Source organism: Martes martes (genome assembly GCF_963455335.1).
Source record: "Martes martes genome assembly, chromosome: 8".
NCBI classification, from domain to species: domain Eukaryota; kingdom Metazoa; phylum Chordata; class Mammalia; order Carnivora; family Mustelidae; genus Martes; species Martes martes.
Genome location: NC_137895.1, coordinates 111,380,186 through 111,399,629, shown reverse-complemented (window position 1 = coordinate 111,399,629; position 19,444 = coordinate 111,380,186). Strand labels below are relative to the sequence as shown.

Here is a 19,444-nt window from a genome sequence, read left to right as displayed (position 1 = left end):
TACATTGTAAATTCATTATGACCAACCTAGTTCCCAGAAGTATTGCATCATTAGAGGTACAGAGATGGAGATTAAAAGCAAAACTGCAAGTGAACTGTGCCTTAGGCAAATTAATAATACAAGTGAAACCATTATATAAAAATCATTGTTTGGCTGCAAAAACTTGACTATGCATTATAACAAGTATCTTGGAAAATGTTGATAGAATTCTGCATTGAAACACAGTGATCACCTTAAACTGCAAGAAAAGGATATTGCAAATATGAATAATGGTACTGGATTTATGAAGCTATCCCCTATGGTTGGCAACAACATAGGGGAAAAGTATAATGTTACTACTGCTCAGATTTTTCTGTAGCTAAGTCACATTATTTGCCTGTGGATAAACCTGAGTACATACGTTTAGCTGGTATATACTCTCTCCTATACTCTCTTAGGATATAAGTTTATAGTACTAAGCAATTAAATGCCATATTGTATGGACTAAGGAATATTCTGTGTCCAGGCCTGACAACAGTGAGCTTATTAATAAGCTTGAGGATCGGGGAGCCTAGGTAGCTCAGTGGGTTAAGCCTCTGCCTTCGGCTCGGGTTGTGGTCTCAGGGTCCTGGGATCGAGCCCCGCATCGGGCTCTCTGGTTGGCGGGGAGCCTGCTTCCTCCTCTCTCTCTGCCTACTTGTGATCTCTCTCTGTCAAATAAATAAATAAAATCTTTTAAAAAAAAATAAGCTTGAGGGTCTCAAAATTGCTGAGGATTAGAAAGGGTCCCAGAAAGCAAGAAAATGGAAGGATTAAAAAAATAAATAAATAAAAACTGGGGAAGAACCAAAAGAATAAACCCAGTCTTGCATCACAAATTAAAAGTCCCTATTTTTCCCAGGTACGTATTTAGTACTCTGAAAAGCTACGAACAGAGAATCAGAGTAACTATCCTAGCCTAAAACCTCCAATGTGGGAGAAAGATGAGTGGAAAAATACCCAAACAGTAATCTCTTCTAAAAAAAACCATGGTAATATTCTTTTCAGTTCTTTCATTAAACTCAAAAGTGCCCCGACTCTAGAATTGTTAGCAAGAATCTGGAGATGAAGACGCTGGGCTCTAATCTTAGTTATGGACAATATTTAGTCTTTTAGCCTTAATCAAGGCACCCTCATTCCCCGGATTATTCAAAGTACAACAGGTATAGTGTTTCTTGCTGTAGGGGTCTGAAACCGCCAAGAGGAGTCGGAAGTGAGCCTGTAAACTCGAGTAACAGAAGTTCAAGGCAAGACGGTGGCTTGCTCATCCCCTGGGAATTACAGCAAGAGAAACTCTAATCACTTATAGAAATGGGTTTCAATGATCTGCCTAAAGTAACTTTTCATTCATTTCACTGGTCTTTGGGTTCTTACCACGGAATGACTCAACAAGAGATAACAATCTTTCTGGAAGAGATGCAATCAAATTTAAGTGAAATTTTTCATAAAATATGATAGGGAAATAAAAAGAGAAAAAAAAGAAACAAATGTCAGGTTTGAGAGGAAAACAACATAGCAAGAAAGCCTTCTCAAGTCTTATTATAAATCAAAATATTTTAAACGAGATATAAAAATTGTTTTATTGCCAGAGAAATAGTCTTAAAAATTATCACAAAATACTATATATTCATAAATGAATGAAATGGTATTGTAACTATTTCCTTGTGATTTTAAAAGTGATCATAAATTTAGTCTTAATGGGACGCCTGGGAGGCTCAGTTGGTTAGGCGACCACCTTTAGCTCGGGTCATGATCCTGGAGTTTCGGGATCGAGTCCCATATGGGGCTCCCTGCTTAGCAGGGAGCCCGCTTCTCCCTCTGACCCTCCCACTTCTCATGCTCATTCTCTCTCTCACACTCTCTCTCAAATAAATTAAGTCTTAAAAAAAAATTCAGCTTTAATGTTTATTTAATTCATCTAATATGCCCTACTCTCTTCTAGGCAAAGATCTTAACTCAACCATTAACATTCACTTTAATGCCTCAAATAAATATACGTTTTTTTCCTTAAATCTTCCTTTACATTGTATTTATTCCACAACCACCAGTGTTCGGACTGACATAGAAAAACTAAAAACCCATTGAGTATAGATTCTTCATATTAAAAAAAAAGAAAGAAAGAAAGAAAAAAGAGTAGAAAGGACAAAAAACTCTATCTGGTGAGATTTAATCAAATGACTGAAGTCTACCTCTCCTGCTCCTGCTTCATTCGTATCCTCTCATCTTCTGACGTAAGGGAGTCCTGTATTTTTATTTTACCCGTTTTCTCAATCTTGTCATCTTTTCGATGTTTGCCAAACCTGTTGATAACAAAAAATTCTAACTTGTCAATATATACAAAATGAGTTTTCATTCTTTTGTGACAAAGACATACCTACTCAATGAAATGCGACCTTCCTCAAAATGAGGGCCAAAAGTTCTGTAATTCTCCAGTTTTTGCCCAATATGAAAATTTTCAATCAGGTTACTGGATTCATTTTTTATTGAGAACTTTCCAGAGACAACCCTTTTGAAAATGCCCTCAATCCCCCTTTTTCCTTTGGAGAAACAAAAATCAACAACAACTTTGCAGTTCATCCTTACTGAACCGAACAATTTAGGGCTGAATACTTCAAATGCTAGAGGCCAAAAACTTGCATGAGAACGGGTTGCTCTTATGACTAAAGAATTGTAATCCGCAATCATCTACTTAATAATCTCTCCATAAACAACTATTCTTATTTTCACAGTCAGGTTTATTGGAAACATTCATCATAGTTTAAAAACTGACAAACAAGGTCATGTTTGCAAGGTTTAAAGTACAAAGGATAATTTACACTGCTACAACGCTTTGAGCTTATTAAATTGAAAGCTTTAAGGCATTCTCCTCAAATGCTATTCCGAAATCTGATGGAAAGCAATTGCTGAATGTGGCGTCTTTGCCTTTGAAATCTGTATCTGATCAAAAACAAACATGATTCAAAACTGGTCCACACAAACTTTCACAGATGGCCACGGAGCTGGAAGCTCTCTGCGAAAACACTAATACTCCATGCTGGCATCATCCGAAATATCTCAGGAGCCTAGATTTGCCGTCAATTCTTGGTCCTGCTCTGTTGCTTTCCTCTAAAAGAGACCATGTTGCCTGGAATGCATGCGCTACATACCCTCAAATAATACTCCTTTTAGTGATTTAGTTACCAGATATTCAAAAAAGAAACCTTTTATAGACAGTTACTCAACTAAGCATTCATGAGTATATAAAATACAGCGAGTATTTCTTTCAGAGGACAAAGTAGAGATCTAGCTTATGCTGAACAATTAATCACATTGAAAAGAAGAGTTAAATAAATAAATAAATAAATAGTAGTCCAAAACTGATATAAAAGAGAAAAAGGTATTTTAATTAATGGCTTGGTTGGTAGCACAGGTCTTTCTTCTATTAACATAAATCTGATTTCAAATACTGGTTTATACATGAGGTGTACATGGGAATAGCTTACACGTTTACTAAAGAAACACTGTTTACAAAGGGGTTTAGAAATAAGGAAGGGAGAACATTCTTAAATGTTAAAAATGTTAAAATAGAAGAAAGTTAAAATAACTACCATCACTCTTCCTTTAAGTTATGTATATTATTAGACAGCATTCAAAACTATAAAATTAACTTCTATAAAGCAAGTATACCCTTAAATTATAACGGTATTTAGAAATTGGAAGATCACTGCAACTGCAAAAAGGGAAAAAGAAAAAGGAAAAAAACTCCCTAAGAACTTAGGCCCAGAATCTGACCACTTCCCACAAGGGATAAAATATGCACTATGTTTTTAAAACAAACACAAAGCATTAAAAATAAAAACTTTCTCTTGCCTTTATTTTTGTCAATATATCAATAATGCCTAAGAGTTAGACATAATGACTGACTTTATAGAATGAATTAATAAACAAATGAAAAAGCGAACATAAAAAACTGATACATCACAGTAGGAGCCAACATCTAAAACATAATGTTCATTCATTTGACAAAAATTTATTAAGCATCTACAGGGGGTTCAGGAAAGAGGACAGAGCTGGACAAATTAATCTGAGCACCATCAGCATGTAGATGGTATTTAAAGCCCCCATGAATTCCCATTCTGAAAATTCTGCAACACTGAGGCATCTGGAACTAGAAAATGTATTAAATTCCAACTTCAAATAAAGTGTAAGTTCAAATCTTATACATGATATCTACTTAGAAGAGGGCTTTCTAAAGGTAAATCATTTTAACCATTTAGTTTTCCAGTGCATAAATATCGCTCCAATGACACAATGCTGCAAACCAGGCCTGGGCTGGTTCACCTTGTAGATTACATACATTCAAACCTGTATCATATTTATGAAGCACTACACCATGACACAAGATACACAGTTGACCCTTAAACAACATGGATCCACTTATACCCAGGTTTGTGTTTTTTTGTTTTTTGTTTTTTTTTTATAAATACAGTACAGTACTGTGAATGTATTTTCTCCTCCTTATGTTTTTCTTAACATTGTCTTTTCTCTAGCTTACTTTATTCTAAGAATACAATACATAACACATATATAAAATCTGTGTTAGTCAACTATTTATGTTATCAGTAAGGTCAATAGTTGGTTATTAGTAATTAAATTTATTGGGAGTCCAATGTTACCCATGGATTTTCAAGGGCACATGGGATCGGCACCCCAATCCCTGTATTTTAAGAGTCAATTGTATCTCTATCTGTACCAAAAGGTACAGTTTAATCTTACAAGAAAATCATGTACAACATTCCTTTGAGTTAGTAATATGAGCGAAAACAGAGAGTGGTTGACTTTGCCATGTTTTAAAACAGTTTAGATATTTTTGGTCCCAAACCTAACATAGAGTTTAATTAGCTATGTTAGATCCTTTTTTAATGATCTCGGCCTGAAAGCTGAAAAGGTTTCTGTTTTAGATCTCAATCTATTAAATTTCAAGTTTCATCTTAAATACACATGATAAAAAAGAGTGAATCCTGATTCAGATTTAAGAAGTGAACTTTTTTCTCATTTATTTGATATTAAAAGTATTAGTGTCCTAGGCCGGCCCTGAATAAAATATACTATTTTATTATATGTAAATTTATTATCAAACTGTTACAGTATACTTTCCTTTTGAAATTATAAATTCAAGATTGATATATTAAAAAGCAAAGAAAGCACAGATAAAATGTTTATAGGTTAGCATTTGGACATTTCCTTTAATGCCTGCCTTAGTTAATAAATTATGTGATTTCTTTAAGGCATACTATAAAAGCACAGCGTATTACTTTATAATTGGGGTAAAAATGAATCCCTTAGCGGTAATTTTTTGACAGAATAAAATAAAGACCATAGGTGAAAAAATATATACCAACTGTTCCAGAGTGTAAAAAGACAAGAACGTAGCTATGCCCTCATTCATTCTCATTGACAATATACTGTAGTGTTCTCTTACAGTTGTTTAATTCTTTCTGCAAAGAGGCGGGACATCCCTGAAAACTTTCAGCTACACATGTACTTTCAAAGTCCATGTTTGAAAGCTAAAATTAGTTTAGCTAATTAGCTTTAGTAAAGCTAAATTTAGTTTCACAGCTAAAATCAGTGATCAGCCTATGAAGACAATCATTTAATACCAAGCTGCTTAAAACTTGGAAGATATCAACTACATTTATTTTATTATCTTTTAAAAGCCACGGATGAATTTCATCATGTTTCAAAGAACAGCAAGGCTGAAAAAATCATGAACTAATAATGGTAGGTCCAAACTCATTTCCCGCAAAGGATCAGTTTTGGAACAGCCTTCTGACTAACCTTCCCCCCACCCCCAACATGTTCAAACAGAAAACTCCATCATCTAATGGGTATGATGCTAGACTAGAAAGCAGTCATGGACCCTACCACTCCAGGAAGAATTTGCTAGTCATATCTTAGGATATATTAACATAAGGAAATGACCTTTGAAAAACACGGACGTGGGGGTAGTGGGGTGACTCAGTCAGTTCAGTGGCAGATTCCTGATTTCAGCTCAGGTCCGTGATCTCAGGGTCCTGGCGTGCAGCCCAGACAGACTCTGCGCTCAGCACAGCATCTGCTTGAGATTTCTCCCCATCCCCTTGTCCCTTCCCCTGCTCATGCGCGCGCTCGCTCTCGCACTCTCTCTCTCTCTCTCGCTCTCGCTCTCTCTCAAGAAAGACAAAAACAAAAAACAAAACAAAACAAAAAAGCATAGAGACAAAAAGAAAAATAGAAAGCTTGAGAAAAAGTTCATAGAGAAAAATTTCAGAGGTACTGCTACCTGAAGAAGGCGCTGTGGAAAAAATGCCAAGCCACCGAAGACTCCTTCATAATAAGATACAGCCTGATGAGCCCTGTCTTACTGGAGTAGAATTGATTGTAACATTTCTTAAAACATAGGGCTTTCTTCATAAAGAATACGGCAATGTTTTCATTCAGCTAAAGTAATCTCCAAGTAATCTGCTAAATGGGTTTCACTATGACGCGTTACAAATGAGATCACTGCCGTCTGCCAGATCGGCCATATTTATTACTATAGTAAAGAATAATGGGCAAAACATGCACTTGTTGATGAAAGGGGAAAGAGGGAAAAAAAAGTAACAAAGGACTACAACAAAATTCTGTTGTTTTCTATAGAAGGAACTGTCATTAAAATTTTACTGGTAAGAGTTTCATGCTATTGAACCATCACTTCAGCTTTTAGTAAATTAACCTAATTCTCTCTGTGGTATAAATAACAGTGAAATATCTTACTATTATATTGCTACTAAAATTAGAGACCTTCAGAAAAAATTACGCTGAGTGATAGAACACACAGCATCCTACTATAAATAAAATAAAAATATAATTGGATTTGTAATAAATGGAACTTCCTAGTATTGTATTTGAAAATGTGATATAGTAGAAGTCTTATAAATCTCCTGCCATACTTAAAAATAGATGAACAGAACACCCAGCACCAATTATCTTGTAAGCTTTGAGGAATAATTTTTGAAATAAGATTTTCTTCAATAAAGAAAATCACTGAAATGTCACCTAGAAGGTTGGTATTTCTCACTGCCAATTACCAAGGTCTTCATTTCTAAGGAAGGTTTGCTATAATACTTGCCTTACATTTTACCCTAACGAACATGTAGGTTAAGTGATAATGCTTGCCTGGGGGAGAGAACTGAAATGGCTCAAATACAAATTTAGTGTCAGTGACTAGAAGCCCTGTCCTCCCCCAACACCAACTTCTCCACTGGAGCGGCCACCATGGTCACTTAACTCAATACTCCATGCTGTATTTTGGCCCTCATCTTTATATATTTGCACCATCACATGGTTTAATCACTTCCTTTCTCTGGGAACTCATTATCTCTTTCTGGAATCTTCCTGGTGTTTCTCATAGACACAGTTGGTATAGCCACTGTGCTAACCTGTCCTCGACCACTGCCTGCTGTGATAATGCTGCCCTTTGCCCTAAAGATCCTTGAGAGATACAGCAGTGCAATGAGCTGGATTCAAGACTCTACAGCAAAACTGAAAACCCTGTCCTGTGTTATTCTGATGTTCTATCAAATTCTCTGAAATGCCTCAGGAACACTCTGTTCACCCAAATCAAAGCAAAACCATGACCTTTTAACACTATCTCTCTATTTTCCTTTTGTGTCCTACTTTTCCTAAATGGTTTTGATCCAAGTTTCTCTAGAAAATCTTTTCAGTTGATTCTGGTTCAATCTTTTTCCACATTCTTGCTGTCAGCGTTGCATTCTCTCAATTCATCACTATGGTCTCTAACACAATTATGAACTTATTTTTTTTTTTTTAAAGATTTTATTTATTTATTTGTCAGAGACAGAGAGAGAGAGAGCGAGCACAGGCAGACAGAGTGGCAGAGTGAGAAGCAGGCTCCCTGCGGAGCAAGGAGCCCGATGTGGGACTCGATCCCAGGACGCTGGGATCATGACCTGAGCCGAAGGCAGCCGCTTAACCAACTGAGCCACCCAGGCGTCCCTGAACTTATTTTTTTAAAAGATTTTTATTTATTTGTCAGAGAGAGAGAATGCAAGCTGGAGGAGTGGCGGGCAGAGGGAGAAGCAGACTCCCCACTGAGCAAGGAGCCAGATATGGGACTCAAACCCAGGACCCTGGGATGATGACCTGAGCTGAAGGCAGATGCTTAACCGACTGAGCCACCCAGCCATCCCTTTTGAACTTACTTTTGTCTTAAAACCTTAAACTGTTCTAAATTTTAGTTGGAAAAAAAATCTAGCTATATATCTTTATAGAATATTCTACTGCACTCTTACCCATATGCACAGAAGGTATATGTGCACCTTTCTGAAAATCAAGGTCTAAAGATTGGTCACCGCATTCAATGTCCATATGTGACAAACAAAGAAACTGAGGCTCAAGAAGTATGCAGAGCTGCCCAAAGACACACTGCAAGCTAGGAATAGAGTTCAGGTCACCTCATATGTAGTTGAAGAGATCTCAGTGAGTCTAAACTTGGATACTCCTAGAGAAATTGAAATTCCCAGACCTATGAAGTTCACTTTGTGTAAATCCTAAGTGAGACATATAATTGAACACCTGTTGGATGCTCTTTTGATTACTTAATTACACTTAAGTAGAATTTACTGAATTTTTATTACATACTTTATCTCATTGATTTCCACAACCAGCCTGTGAGGTGGGTGTTACCATCATCCTCCTCTTTAGGGGGAACCTTGGGGGATTTAATGATTTCACAGGCCATATAGCAAGTAAGTAGCAAACACAGACTTTAGACTCTTTTTACCCAAGACAGACCCAAGACTCTTTTCACCATACCCAGCCTCAAAAACTTGAGGAACCAAGAAAAAACAAAACAAAACAAAACAAAAACTTGAGGAACCAAAGACAGTCTAACATCTTATCCTTTTATGCTCAGAGCAGCTGATTAAACCATCTTTGTGGAAATAAATGAGATAAATCTTGCGTTTCCTGCAGCAGTGAGGTCCAAAGGACATTGTTCCCAAATGGAACTTGTCTATGAAGACCAGGAATCTGGACGCAAGGTTAAGAACTGATCCTCAACATTGGAAAGGATCATAAAAACGACCCACAGATCCATTGCTAGGACACTGCCAATATTTCTAAATACAATGATACTCCACAAGTCAAAATTGTCTGTACTGACATATGCAAATACTGCCAGGCAACAGCAGAAGCGTGTCAAACTATCCAAACCCAATCCAAGGGTAAAACAGCAAGAATTCAACGAGTGCATTTATCTTTTATAATAACGCACTTATAGTTTCTGGCTAGCCCCCCACCTTTTTTTTTTTGTGGCTCAGCCTCCATTTTATAAATAAGAAAAAAAACAAGTCACTTCTAACATGTCCTTCCCATACAGGATCTCACGTATTTTCGTGACATTTTAAGAACTCGCTACCATGATCGTGCACTGATTTGCTCAGCAGTAGATTGTGGCAATGCTGGATGAATCAGGGAAGAGAAGGCTGATTATGAAAAGCAGAAAGCTTCTATTTAGGCAAAAAAAAAAAAAAAAAAAAAAAACCTGGTAATCAACAATGATGAGAACGGAGGCTTAGAAAGGGTACATGACAACTTGATAGTGCTTTTATAAAATGGGATGCTGTTTTAACTTGGCAGAGTTTAGCAGGGGTTCTCTTTAGAAGGAAATTCACAAACTTGAGAACCATTATTTGATTGTGTACGGTTTTCATCAGTGCTAGTCTGATTAGATTTAATAAACTAAATTTGGGTTGCTTGACATCCAGAAAAGAAAAAAGAACTTTTTTTTTAAAAAAAGAAGATATAGCTCCTATTTAACCAAGCTAGAACAGCCTTTAGACATGTAGTATACGAACCCTTAATGGACAACACACCCTTCTCAGGATGCCCATTAAGTGTCCTTATAAGTGCACTCTTCCCTTGGCATAGCCTGTGTTATCTAATCAAGGATGCACTGATATGCCTCGTAACCCAACACTTCAGGAGTCCTGGAAGGATATGTATGGAACAAGGAAATATTAAAACAACAATAAAGAAATTGAACCTGGCACATTATCAATATTAATTTTACAAGCATCACTGCAAATCCCAAATATCTTAAAAACAACACCAAACCCAAACACACACACACACACACACACACACACACACACACACAACCACAGGATCTAGATAGAAAGACTTAAGAGAAAAAAAAAAAAACAAGCAGACACAGTAATCCTTCGAAACACAAGATAAATACATAAATAACTCTGAAATAATATTTATAATCTGTACTTAGAGCCATTCAAGGAAAATGACAGAAGATGAGTGGAAGTATATCTTAATTATGATGTTAAAGCTTTTCAGGCATCAGCTAGTTCATGGACTACATGACATATTCTCTGTAGCAAATAAATTCCCTTTGTAAAATGGGGTCAATTAGTAATTACTGTTCCATACAAGATTTTTATAAGGCTTGATACACCTTTTTTTTTTTCCAACATATACCCACACAGGTAATCAAACCACACAAACCCCATAACACCAAACATGCAGATGCAAATAATATGAAAAGTTTATTTTTTTGTTTCCCCTTTAACTACACTGACTTTATAATAAATGATGTATATATAATATATATAAAATAAACACACACACCTAAACATAATAAAAACAAGACATAATTCTGGTGTTTTTGTTTTTTTTTTTTTATAAATGCTTAATTTGGCATTGAAATCAGTCATGTCCACTTCTAATGATTCTGAGAGTGCCTTTCACACAACTACTTCTCTGGATCCTTTCTTTACTACTATACTCCTAATTCTTGCACTGTTCATTTTAATGCATTATTGTTTCATAATACAATACTCCAAATTGCAAATTACATTTGGCTCAAGAAGTGATTATGAAAAATACTATCACTGCTGCCTTTGCTCGAATAACTCGGATAATAATGAGAGATTGATTGAGCTCTGAGCAGCCCAAGTGATGAGAAGGGTCAATTTGAACATTTCTATTAAGCTTCTTTTGTTAAATCCAACACTTTGCCAGGTCAGAGGCAAATAATCATACCCTACATCTGGTTACCATGGTTTTCCTTTTCTTAAAGCATCAGAACAATTTAGTAAGTGGTACTGCCCCAAAGGCAGTCCCTATAAGAAATGCTAATGAGACCTGAGTCAAGAAACACATCTATTCAAAAGGGCACTTGAGAAACATAAAAAGTAAAAGGTAGAAAGATAGGTTACTCTACACCTTTTTTCCTATTAGGACAAAGAATCGGAAGTATTTAGCACCAGAGATAATCCTAATAATTTCTATTGCCATCTGCCTGATACTCAAATTGGCATCCAGGTTATAAATGCTTCTGTGGCAATGCAAACACATGTACAGTTTAGGAATATCTTTTTTGAGCTGGAAATATTCACCCTCCATTAAATATGCACTGCAAGTCGAAGTCCAAGTTTTAACTGCTGATAGGAGATATTTAGTTACGGATACAGCGGAAACCCTCTCGAATATGTTCTGTACTTCTGTGTTTACAGAGCAAGGGAAGTGACAAAGACAGAAAATATGATCATTGATGACTGGAGGAAGGGAAGGGGAGAGACCTTTTGTATAGCTCCTGGAAACTTTGAAAGATTAAAACTTCCCCAAAGATCTCATTATCTGTAAAGTTAAGGTGTCAGTCAGCACTTTTTTCTGTTGATGAGAAGAAACAATTTCTGTTGATTCACATTTCTTAGAGAACGCTCTCTACAGAGTAAATTAAGAGGCACCGACTTTCATTTTTTATCTTTTGCATATTCAGATTTAATAGTAGGGAGCTGACACGTTTGAAAAGGCTCAACAAAGGGCTCTGTGGGGCGTGAGCTGGAGGCCACTGGCTGTCCGGGCCTCCCTGGGTCGCACCATCCACTCAAGGAACAAAGGCCTCATGGTCACACATCTGGGTAAAGTCGGAGTTCCTGCAGCACGCCTCGGTCCTGGTGAGTTTCACACACACAGACGAGGGCTGGGTGGCAGGCCATGGCCATGGCCGTTTTCTAGAAAAGCTCCTCTCCTCTTCCACACTGTGATTCACTCCACCCGGACGCACGGGACCGCCTCAGAGTTATGACTCAACTGTGGCTCAGAGCGCAGCTGCCAGGGAGGGTCTGAAATCCGGATGGCTCGGGGTCTCGAGCGACAAGGCCTCAGAGTAGGGAGACATGTTTACCGTCTCATCTCCAATCAGCACAGCCCCCGTGGAACAGGGAACATGAGATGTAACAAATGGCAAACCACCACATTTTTCCTTATTTGACAAAATAGTTCAACAAGCGTTTAAATATAGAACTTGTTGATTTGTGCACTGGCCTGGAATTCCTCTCCTCCCAGCTGACTTCCATCTCCCCGGCACGGTCTCATCTGCCCGGCCTGCTGTGTGGTCTGCGGCCCCACCGGCTCCCTGGCAGGCGCGGGCCAAAAAAGCGGAGCTCGGCGAGAGTGCGCCCTGTTTGTCCAAGAAACCGTCCTGGAACTAGAGCCAAGCCCACGGGTCTCAGTTTAAATTCTCAAGTCTCCCCAGTGACGGTTGCTTTGACGGGAGATCATTATGCTGCTTTTCCTTGGCTGAAGCTTGAAACTGTCAGGCCGAAACGAGTGTGTACAATCAGGGGGTATTAGCAAACGTCACTTTATTGAGGATAGTATATAATATAAATAGATATACTTCTACCCCAAATTTTCGAGATAACCCTTACATCCTTTTTAGCAAAGGCACTCAGCATACCTATCTAGAAACTAAGAAACTAATGCAGGAAGAAGTAATCTAAGGGAAAAAAGCCCATGAGAAAAGAACTTAAATAACACGAGCTGACAGATGTACAACACGTTACAATTTCTTTCCATCCATATTCTTTCATTTAGCTCTTAGAAGAACACAAGAGGGAGATGTGTGAACGGGAGCCGGAGGCAGCCGGGTGGGGCGGCAGGGGCGGTGGGGCCGGGCTGGGAAGACAGAGCTTCAAATCCACACCCTCGATTCTTTCTACCACAGAATCCTCGTCTCCCCTTAGACTGACCTCAGCCTCTCTGAACGCCTCTTAGGTTCCTCATGTTATTTTATATACTGGTCACTCATGAAGTAAAATCTTTATTTAGGACACTGAGATCATATTAAATATAAACTTTAAGGAAGATCACTATGTAAGCACCTTTGAGGGTGAAACACCAGATAGACTGCAACATACTTGAACATTTCCAGTGTAATTCTAACTCTTAAGCGCCCACCAACATGCACGGGGCAGGGGTCCCCCCCACAATAACTGAAGTGAGCTGCTCAAGGGGGATCCAAGGACAACCTGACATAAGACACAGAAGCATTTGGGTAGCTTGTCTGAAAATCAACAACGCAAGGACATGTCACATAGAGGCTGGGACTGGGCAGGGGCAATGTTTTTCCAACCTTGGCATTCTTGAAATTTTGGCCCAGACAATCCTGGGCAGTGGGCTGCATGGGGTGGGGGAGGGGGCTCTCTCATGCATCATGGGATGTTCAGCAGCATCCGTGGCCTCTAACTGTACCTGCTGCTAGCACTCCTCCCCGCGGATGACAACCAAGGAGTCATCAGACACTGCCAGAAGCCCTGAGGGCAAAACCCTGGGGCCTGAGGACCACTGGGCTAGGGTTTCACATAAACAACAAAGCTCAATGTGGTATCTTTATTATTTACAAAGAATAAGAAGAGGACTCCTAGGATAGTAAAAGGTAGATCCTCACCCCCAAGTGCCCCCATTTGTATCAGGACTACTTCCTAAACACTAAAGAAGGAAGCCTCCTTTTACTGAGATGGTTAAGATTGAATGCAGATGACCCTCTAAGTCCCAGAAGGTAAGATCTAGCATGCTGTAACCCAAGAATATATTAGGGAATATATCCATAAAAACCAGTCAAGTTAAAAAGTCACCACAGTCAGTATCAACATGAGGACACTGATGAAGAGCCTGTATTCCAAAATCAGAAAAGACACAGGTTACTTGATATATGACAGTTGGCACTATTAAATAGTAAAAATACTATCTATAAAAAATAGTAGCAAAGATGAAATGTAATCATGTTCTAAAGCATGTAGCACTTTGAAGGCAGAAATCACTCAATAAATAATAGATATGATTTTCTAACAAAAGTATCTATATATTCATTCCTTCCTTCCTCCATGTCAATGGGGATCCTCTAGGCTAAGCTGGGAAGACCACGACCATTTCAAGAGGTGCATATAATAAGGCTTTTCAGTATTTGTGGCCACACCTTGTCTTTCTGGTTAAGCCATGGCAGGTGTTGGCCAGCAGGGTAGAATGAGGGTGAACAACAGCCCAGAGCTATAAAGCAGCTACAATCTCAGAGGTCTGACTCCACCTGCCTTGAGAAACAGTGACTCAGAAAGGTGGCTCCCAGCAGCAGACTCCCCATGGCAGCTCCTGGCTGTCAGGTATCCCCTTCTCCTTGACCTTCTCAGAAATGGACCCCTGATTTGGTAGGGAGAGGAAATGTGCCTCCCCGGGATCAAGCTACTTTGCCCAGCCACCTTTGAGAACAGGAAGAGAAGACTGTAGAAGACAGTTAGGACTGTAAACACTGGAGCCAGATTTCTGGGTCAAAATCCCAGCTTTGCCTGACTAGCTATAGGACGCACAGCCATACGACTCACTCTGCTTGGACAACTCGCTGAGCCTCTCTGAGCCTCAATTTCCTCTTTGGTAAAATGCAACCACCCTCATGGGTTTACATGAGAATTCAGTGAATTATACATGCACTCTGCACTGACACAAATAAGCTCTCCATAAGTACCAACTGTTTTATCATTACTTTTATTGTTAAATTCTGGCTCATAGAAATTGATATGGGACTTCTGGGAATGATCTGTAGAAAGGCGGCCGATTCCACTGGAAGTTCCCTTTCCCCCTTCCTGCTGCTTCTTGCTTAGAATTCTGACAAGATGGCTGGAGCTGTAAACACGAAGTGACCACGAGGGTAGAAATACATGTTTAAGACCCTCGTGTTCATCGTGACACGACTCGCACAAGCTAAAAGATGGATGCAAACTGTCTGTTGACAGATGAACGGATAAACAAAATGTGAGATATAAGTAGAGTGGAATATTATTCAGCCTTAAAAAGGAAATAAAAAAAAAAGGAAGGAAATCCTGTCACGTGTTACAGCACGATGGATCTGGAGGACATTATGTTAAAAGAAATAAGCCAGTGACATAACTACTGTTGGAAGTATCTAGAATGGTCAAGTTCAGAGAGACAGAAAACAGAACAGTGGTGGTTATGGGTGCGGGACGGGGAAATGGGTTTGGTGTTTAGAGGACACATAGTGTCAGGATGTGTGAGAGAAAGAGAGTTCAGGGGCAGACGGCAGACGGCAGTGACAGCAACGTGAATGTTAATACCCCTGAACAGCACACTTAAAAATGGTTAAGATGGTAAACATTACGGCTATTTTACCACAATTAAAAAAATAAAGACAAATGTAGTAAGGATGGCTGAATGAACAGAAGCGGGTGACACCGCTGACACTCTGGGCCTAGCACACAAGTCCTGGATTGCCTTTCTCCAGACTTCTTGTAAATTAGAGACAAATAAGCCTCGTCTCATTTAAACGACCGTTCCTTGGGTCTGTGCTGCAACCAAACCAATTTGTCCCAGATAAAGGCGTGGAGATAAGAAGGCAAGAAAGACAGTTTCCTTTCATATATTTGGCTTTCCAAACAGAAAAGAAAAATACGTTCTTTGAAGCATCTTTGTAAATGATCCCACCCTCCCATCAGTACCTCACTCTCAGGCCCACAGTTCCCTGCAACTAATCTCCTCTTCAGGATGTCACCATCAAGGTTAACCCAAGGTGGCCGACGGGGGCCAGGAGGAAGCCAGCAGCCTTCCAAGACTGCAACAGCAGAATTAATGGAGACAACTGAAAATAACCACACGCACAAAGCCTCATCTCTTTCGGCCAAACCTGCAATTCTAGCTGAAAGACTTTCAGTACGAAATCGAGAAGAAAACAACATTCCATGAGTCAGAAATGATTTTCATTTTCTCCTCATTGTTTCTGATGCTATTTGGATATTCTACAGTTGGGGAATAGAGACTCCATCACACACTTTCTATTACCTTGGCTGCTAATAAGTGTTTCTTTCTAACTTAGTTGGCTGCCTGTCAGCCGCACTATATACACAGAATAGAGGACACTTCTAAACGAAAGGGGGATTTCCTGTGGCCGACCAGACTACCTGGAAATAGTATGAAAATTCTGCTTTAGTGAATTACCTAACTTCCATCTCACAAGAAAAATAACATTCAAAGGAATTCTGCTAGACTCGATGGAGAGAGGTCTACTCCTAAGAGTAAAAGCACGGGGGGGCACCTGGGTGGCTCAGTGGGTTAAGCCTCTGCCTTCGGCTCAGGTCATGATCCCAGAGTCCTGGGATGGAGCCCTGCCCCATCGGGCTCTCTGCTCAGCAGGGAGCCTGCTTCCCCGCCCCTCTCTCTGCCTGCCTCTCTGCCTAACTGTGATCTCTCTCTGTCAAAGAAATAAATAAAAATCTTTAAAAAAGTAAAAAATTTTTAAAAAAAGAGTAAGAGCACGGAATTTTGACAGTAAAGGTAATAAGACCCGTATGGATAAAACTATATTTAAATATGCGACCTTTCCAAAAAAAGAACTCCATCGGGAAAATGTTATATACGCTTTTTTCTATTTGTTCATGAAAATTGCGAAGGCAGATCTAAAATCGTAGTAGTAAACTATTTAAAGACTGCAATGGTACCTATGACCAAACAACAGCTAACTAGTTACGTTTTCTACTTTTTAAAAAATGATACTTAGCTTACAGTATTTTATTATTGAAAATATAAAAGAAATCAAAATCGTGTCACAGCAGGAAATACACATAATTCTCTATTTTCATGGGAAATATATTGCCAGAAAGAAACCTAGTTGAAATGTTTTGGAATGCAACCATGACTATAAAGTGCATAATACACAGAATGATTCATGATATTAAAAACACCTGTAAAAAATAATAAAAAGTTTTTTAAAATAATGCAGATAGGCAGTGCACAGCTAGGAGCCCTTCAGAAAAGGCAACAAACCAAAAATAATGGGCACATGCTCAATATACCAATTTCAATAGTTTACATAAAGCATTAATAGTTTGACTATATCCCAAACTTTATATCCCCTTGGATAGAATATAAAAGATGAACACGGTTGCCTTGAAACACAAAGATATCTGTAAATGGTAAAATCAGGTTTTTTTTAGAAGCCATGGGAACGGAAGCACTCACGAATCTTGAGAAAATACATCCTGGGAAACAGTCTGAGATGTACATAAGTATAGAGTGAGGACTCCTATTATGTGTTATAATGGTTAAATGTCACAATTTGAAAAAAAAAAAAGGTTTCAAAATGAATCTTGGAACACTGAAAAAATAAAATAAAATTTTTTTAAAAAAAGGTAAATTTTAAAGCAGGAACTGTGAGGAAGCAAGCTATTTATCTGAACTAAGTACTTCTATTGTTTTGTAAACAGGAGAGAAAATTGGAACTAAGGTCCTATTATAATTCAGAGCAGCTGATGTCATCCTGATCCACACTCAACTCTGGTCACAGACTCAGCAGTAAGATACCTGCCAAGGCGGAGGAGGAAAGACAACACAGAGAGAGGGAATGAGAAATTCTCTCGGATCCCATGGTCAACAAAACCAATCATTAAATTTGTTAAAATTAATCCCTCATATCCTAATTTCTGTAATTCTTTGTGAAGGTCTGCAACGGGGATGAATACGTCAGTTATTTTTTTGCTCTATTTTTGAGCACAAAGAGCTTCATTAACTTGCTGCAAACGCAAGGCTGGAGAGTGTACAGCTGGGATTTGGACCCAGGGGATGGAACCTCGGGATCCATGCTCTTCACCATTCTGCTCAGCCGGCTCTCACCAGTACATCAGAGCACAGCACACGGAGGAAGGGCCAGTCTTACTCCGGGAAATGTTGGTTTTAGTGACTTTGTGTGTGTGGGTCCACTGGCTTGCAAGGCAAAATATATTTCTTACTGAGGAAAGTTATCAAGAGTCTGAATCCCACCGATGCCCAATACACCTTTGCCCCAGAAGCCCCTTGAAAAAGAGAAAACATCTTTTGGATCTCAGTTTTAATGTCATCTTCTGGAGGGATGTGACTCTTGCCCCTACTGTGGGCAGGGCACACTTGCTCTAAATCCCCCAGCCCCTCCAAAGGGCCGCTGTGGCGGGGCCTGTCTTCTCTCAGTTATACGGAATCCCCGGCCCCCAGTATGGTCCCCAGCAGAGAGCAGGCCCTCAGGGAACACTTGTCGAATGTACCTTCGAATGGCTTTACCTCAAAATGACTAAGATATCCTACCCACTCCATAGCCAGCACCTTGCTCACCATCAGAAACAGTTTTCTGCCAGGTGAGCAGCAAAATGCTCAGAAGTCATTGCCTGCCCCAGCTGTTCTTTGCACAAGGCACGTGGATGCATGTTTTTCTGTGCCTGCCTCCGAGTCCAGGCTGCTCCCGCTGGCAAGGTGAGGCAGGAGTGGATATGGTAGGAGAATGAAGCCGTCCTTTGGAGCAGTGATCAGGGCCAGGAGCCCACATTCGCCCCCACCAGGAAAATGGCTCTTCCTGCCAGAAATACCCATTGAGGAAATGGAAGGCATCAGGCCATACTTCACAGGCTGCAGACTTCCTTGGCTCCAGATCTGTGGCTCTCACCAGCCAATGTGCAAAGAAGCAGTGAAAGTTAGTCTTTAATAGGATACTTATCATTAAGTGCTGAAATATGATTGCCCATCAGGAGATTTACTGCTCATTTGCAAATATATGTACCTGAATGCTGAGACACAGGAAACTAAATTCATTTGAGGGCAATCCCCTTTTCCCCAGCCTGGCTAGGACAACTCAGGTGTGTAGCGGAAAACATCCCACATAAATGCTTATCAGCGCTTTGCTGCTGTGCTCTAAGCATCTGGCTGTTGCTCTGTTCTAGAAAGTTCATCAAGGGAAAATGTCCATCCTGTTAGAATAACTATCTTACAGTGGGTCCAAAGTTGACTTCCTTAAACTTCCAGAATCACCCTATACTAAGATTAAATTGATGCTATCATTTCCTCAATTAAAAAAAAAAAAAGTTTTTAACCCTATACCCTAAAAAGATAAAGTAAAAAAGAAAACCTGAAATTCTAGGAATTCCAAAGTAAACTTGGGATGCTTTCCTAATGACGGAAGCAGTTAGAAAAGCAGGAATTAGATAAAAGATTACTTCCCTCGAAGCAGCCGTGGAAAGGTGCCCTGGCCAGGTATGAGGATCCAGACAGACACACAATGAGCAGTGCCGGACAGGCAGCTCTG

The 19,444-nt window shown here is 39.3% G+C and overlaps 1 protein-coding gene across 19 annotated transcripts in view; it reads right to left on the bottom strand.

The window, feature by feature from the left end:
• The window catches only part of PARD3 (par-3 family cell polarity regulator), a 655,030-nt gene that overhangs the window by 170,140 nt on the left and 465,446 nt on the right, over positions 1-19,444 (bottom strand). For 14 of the 19 annotated variants that reach the window (XM_080812103.1, XM_080812093.1, XM_080812104.1 and 11 more), the window contains one exon: positions 2,208-2,318. The exons of the other annotated variants lie outside the window; for them this stretch is intronic. In XM_080812103.1, coding sequence (XP_080668229.1) covers positions 2,208-2,318 — 111 coding nt within the window. The remainder of the gene's footprint in view (positions 1-2,207; positions 2,319-19,444) is intronic. 19 annotated transcript variants of the gene reach the window in all.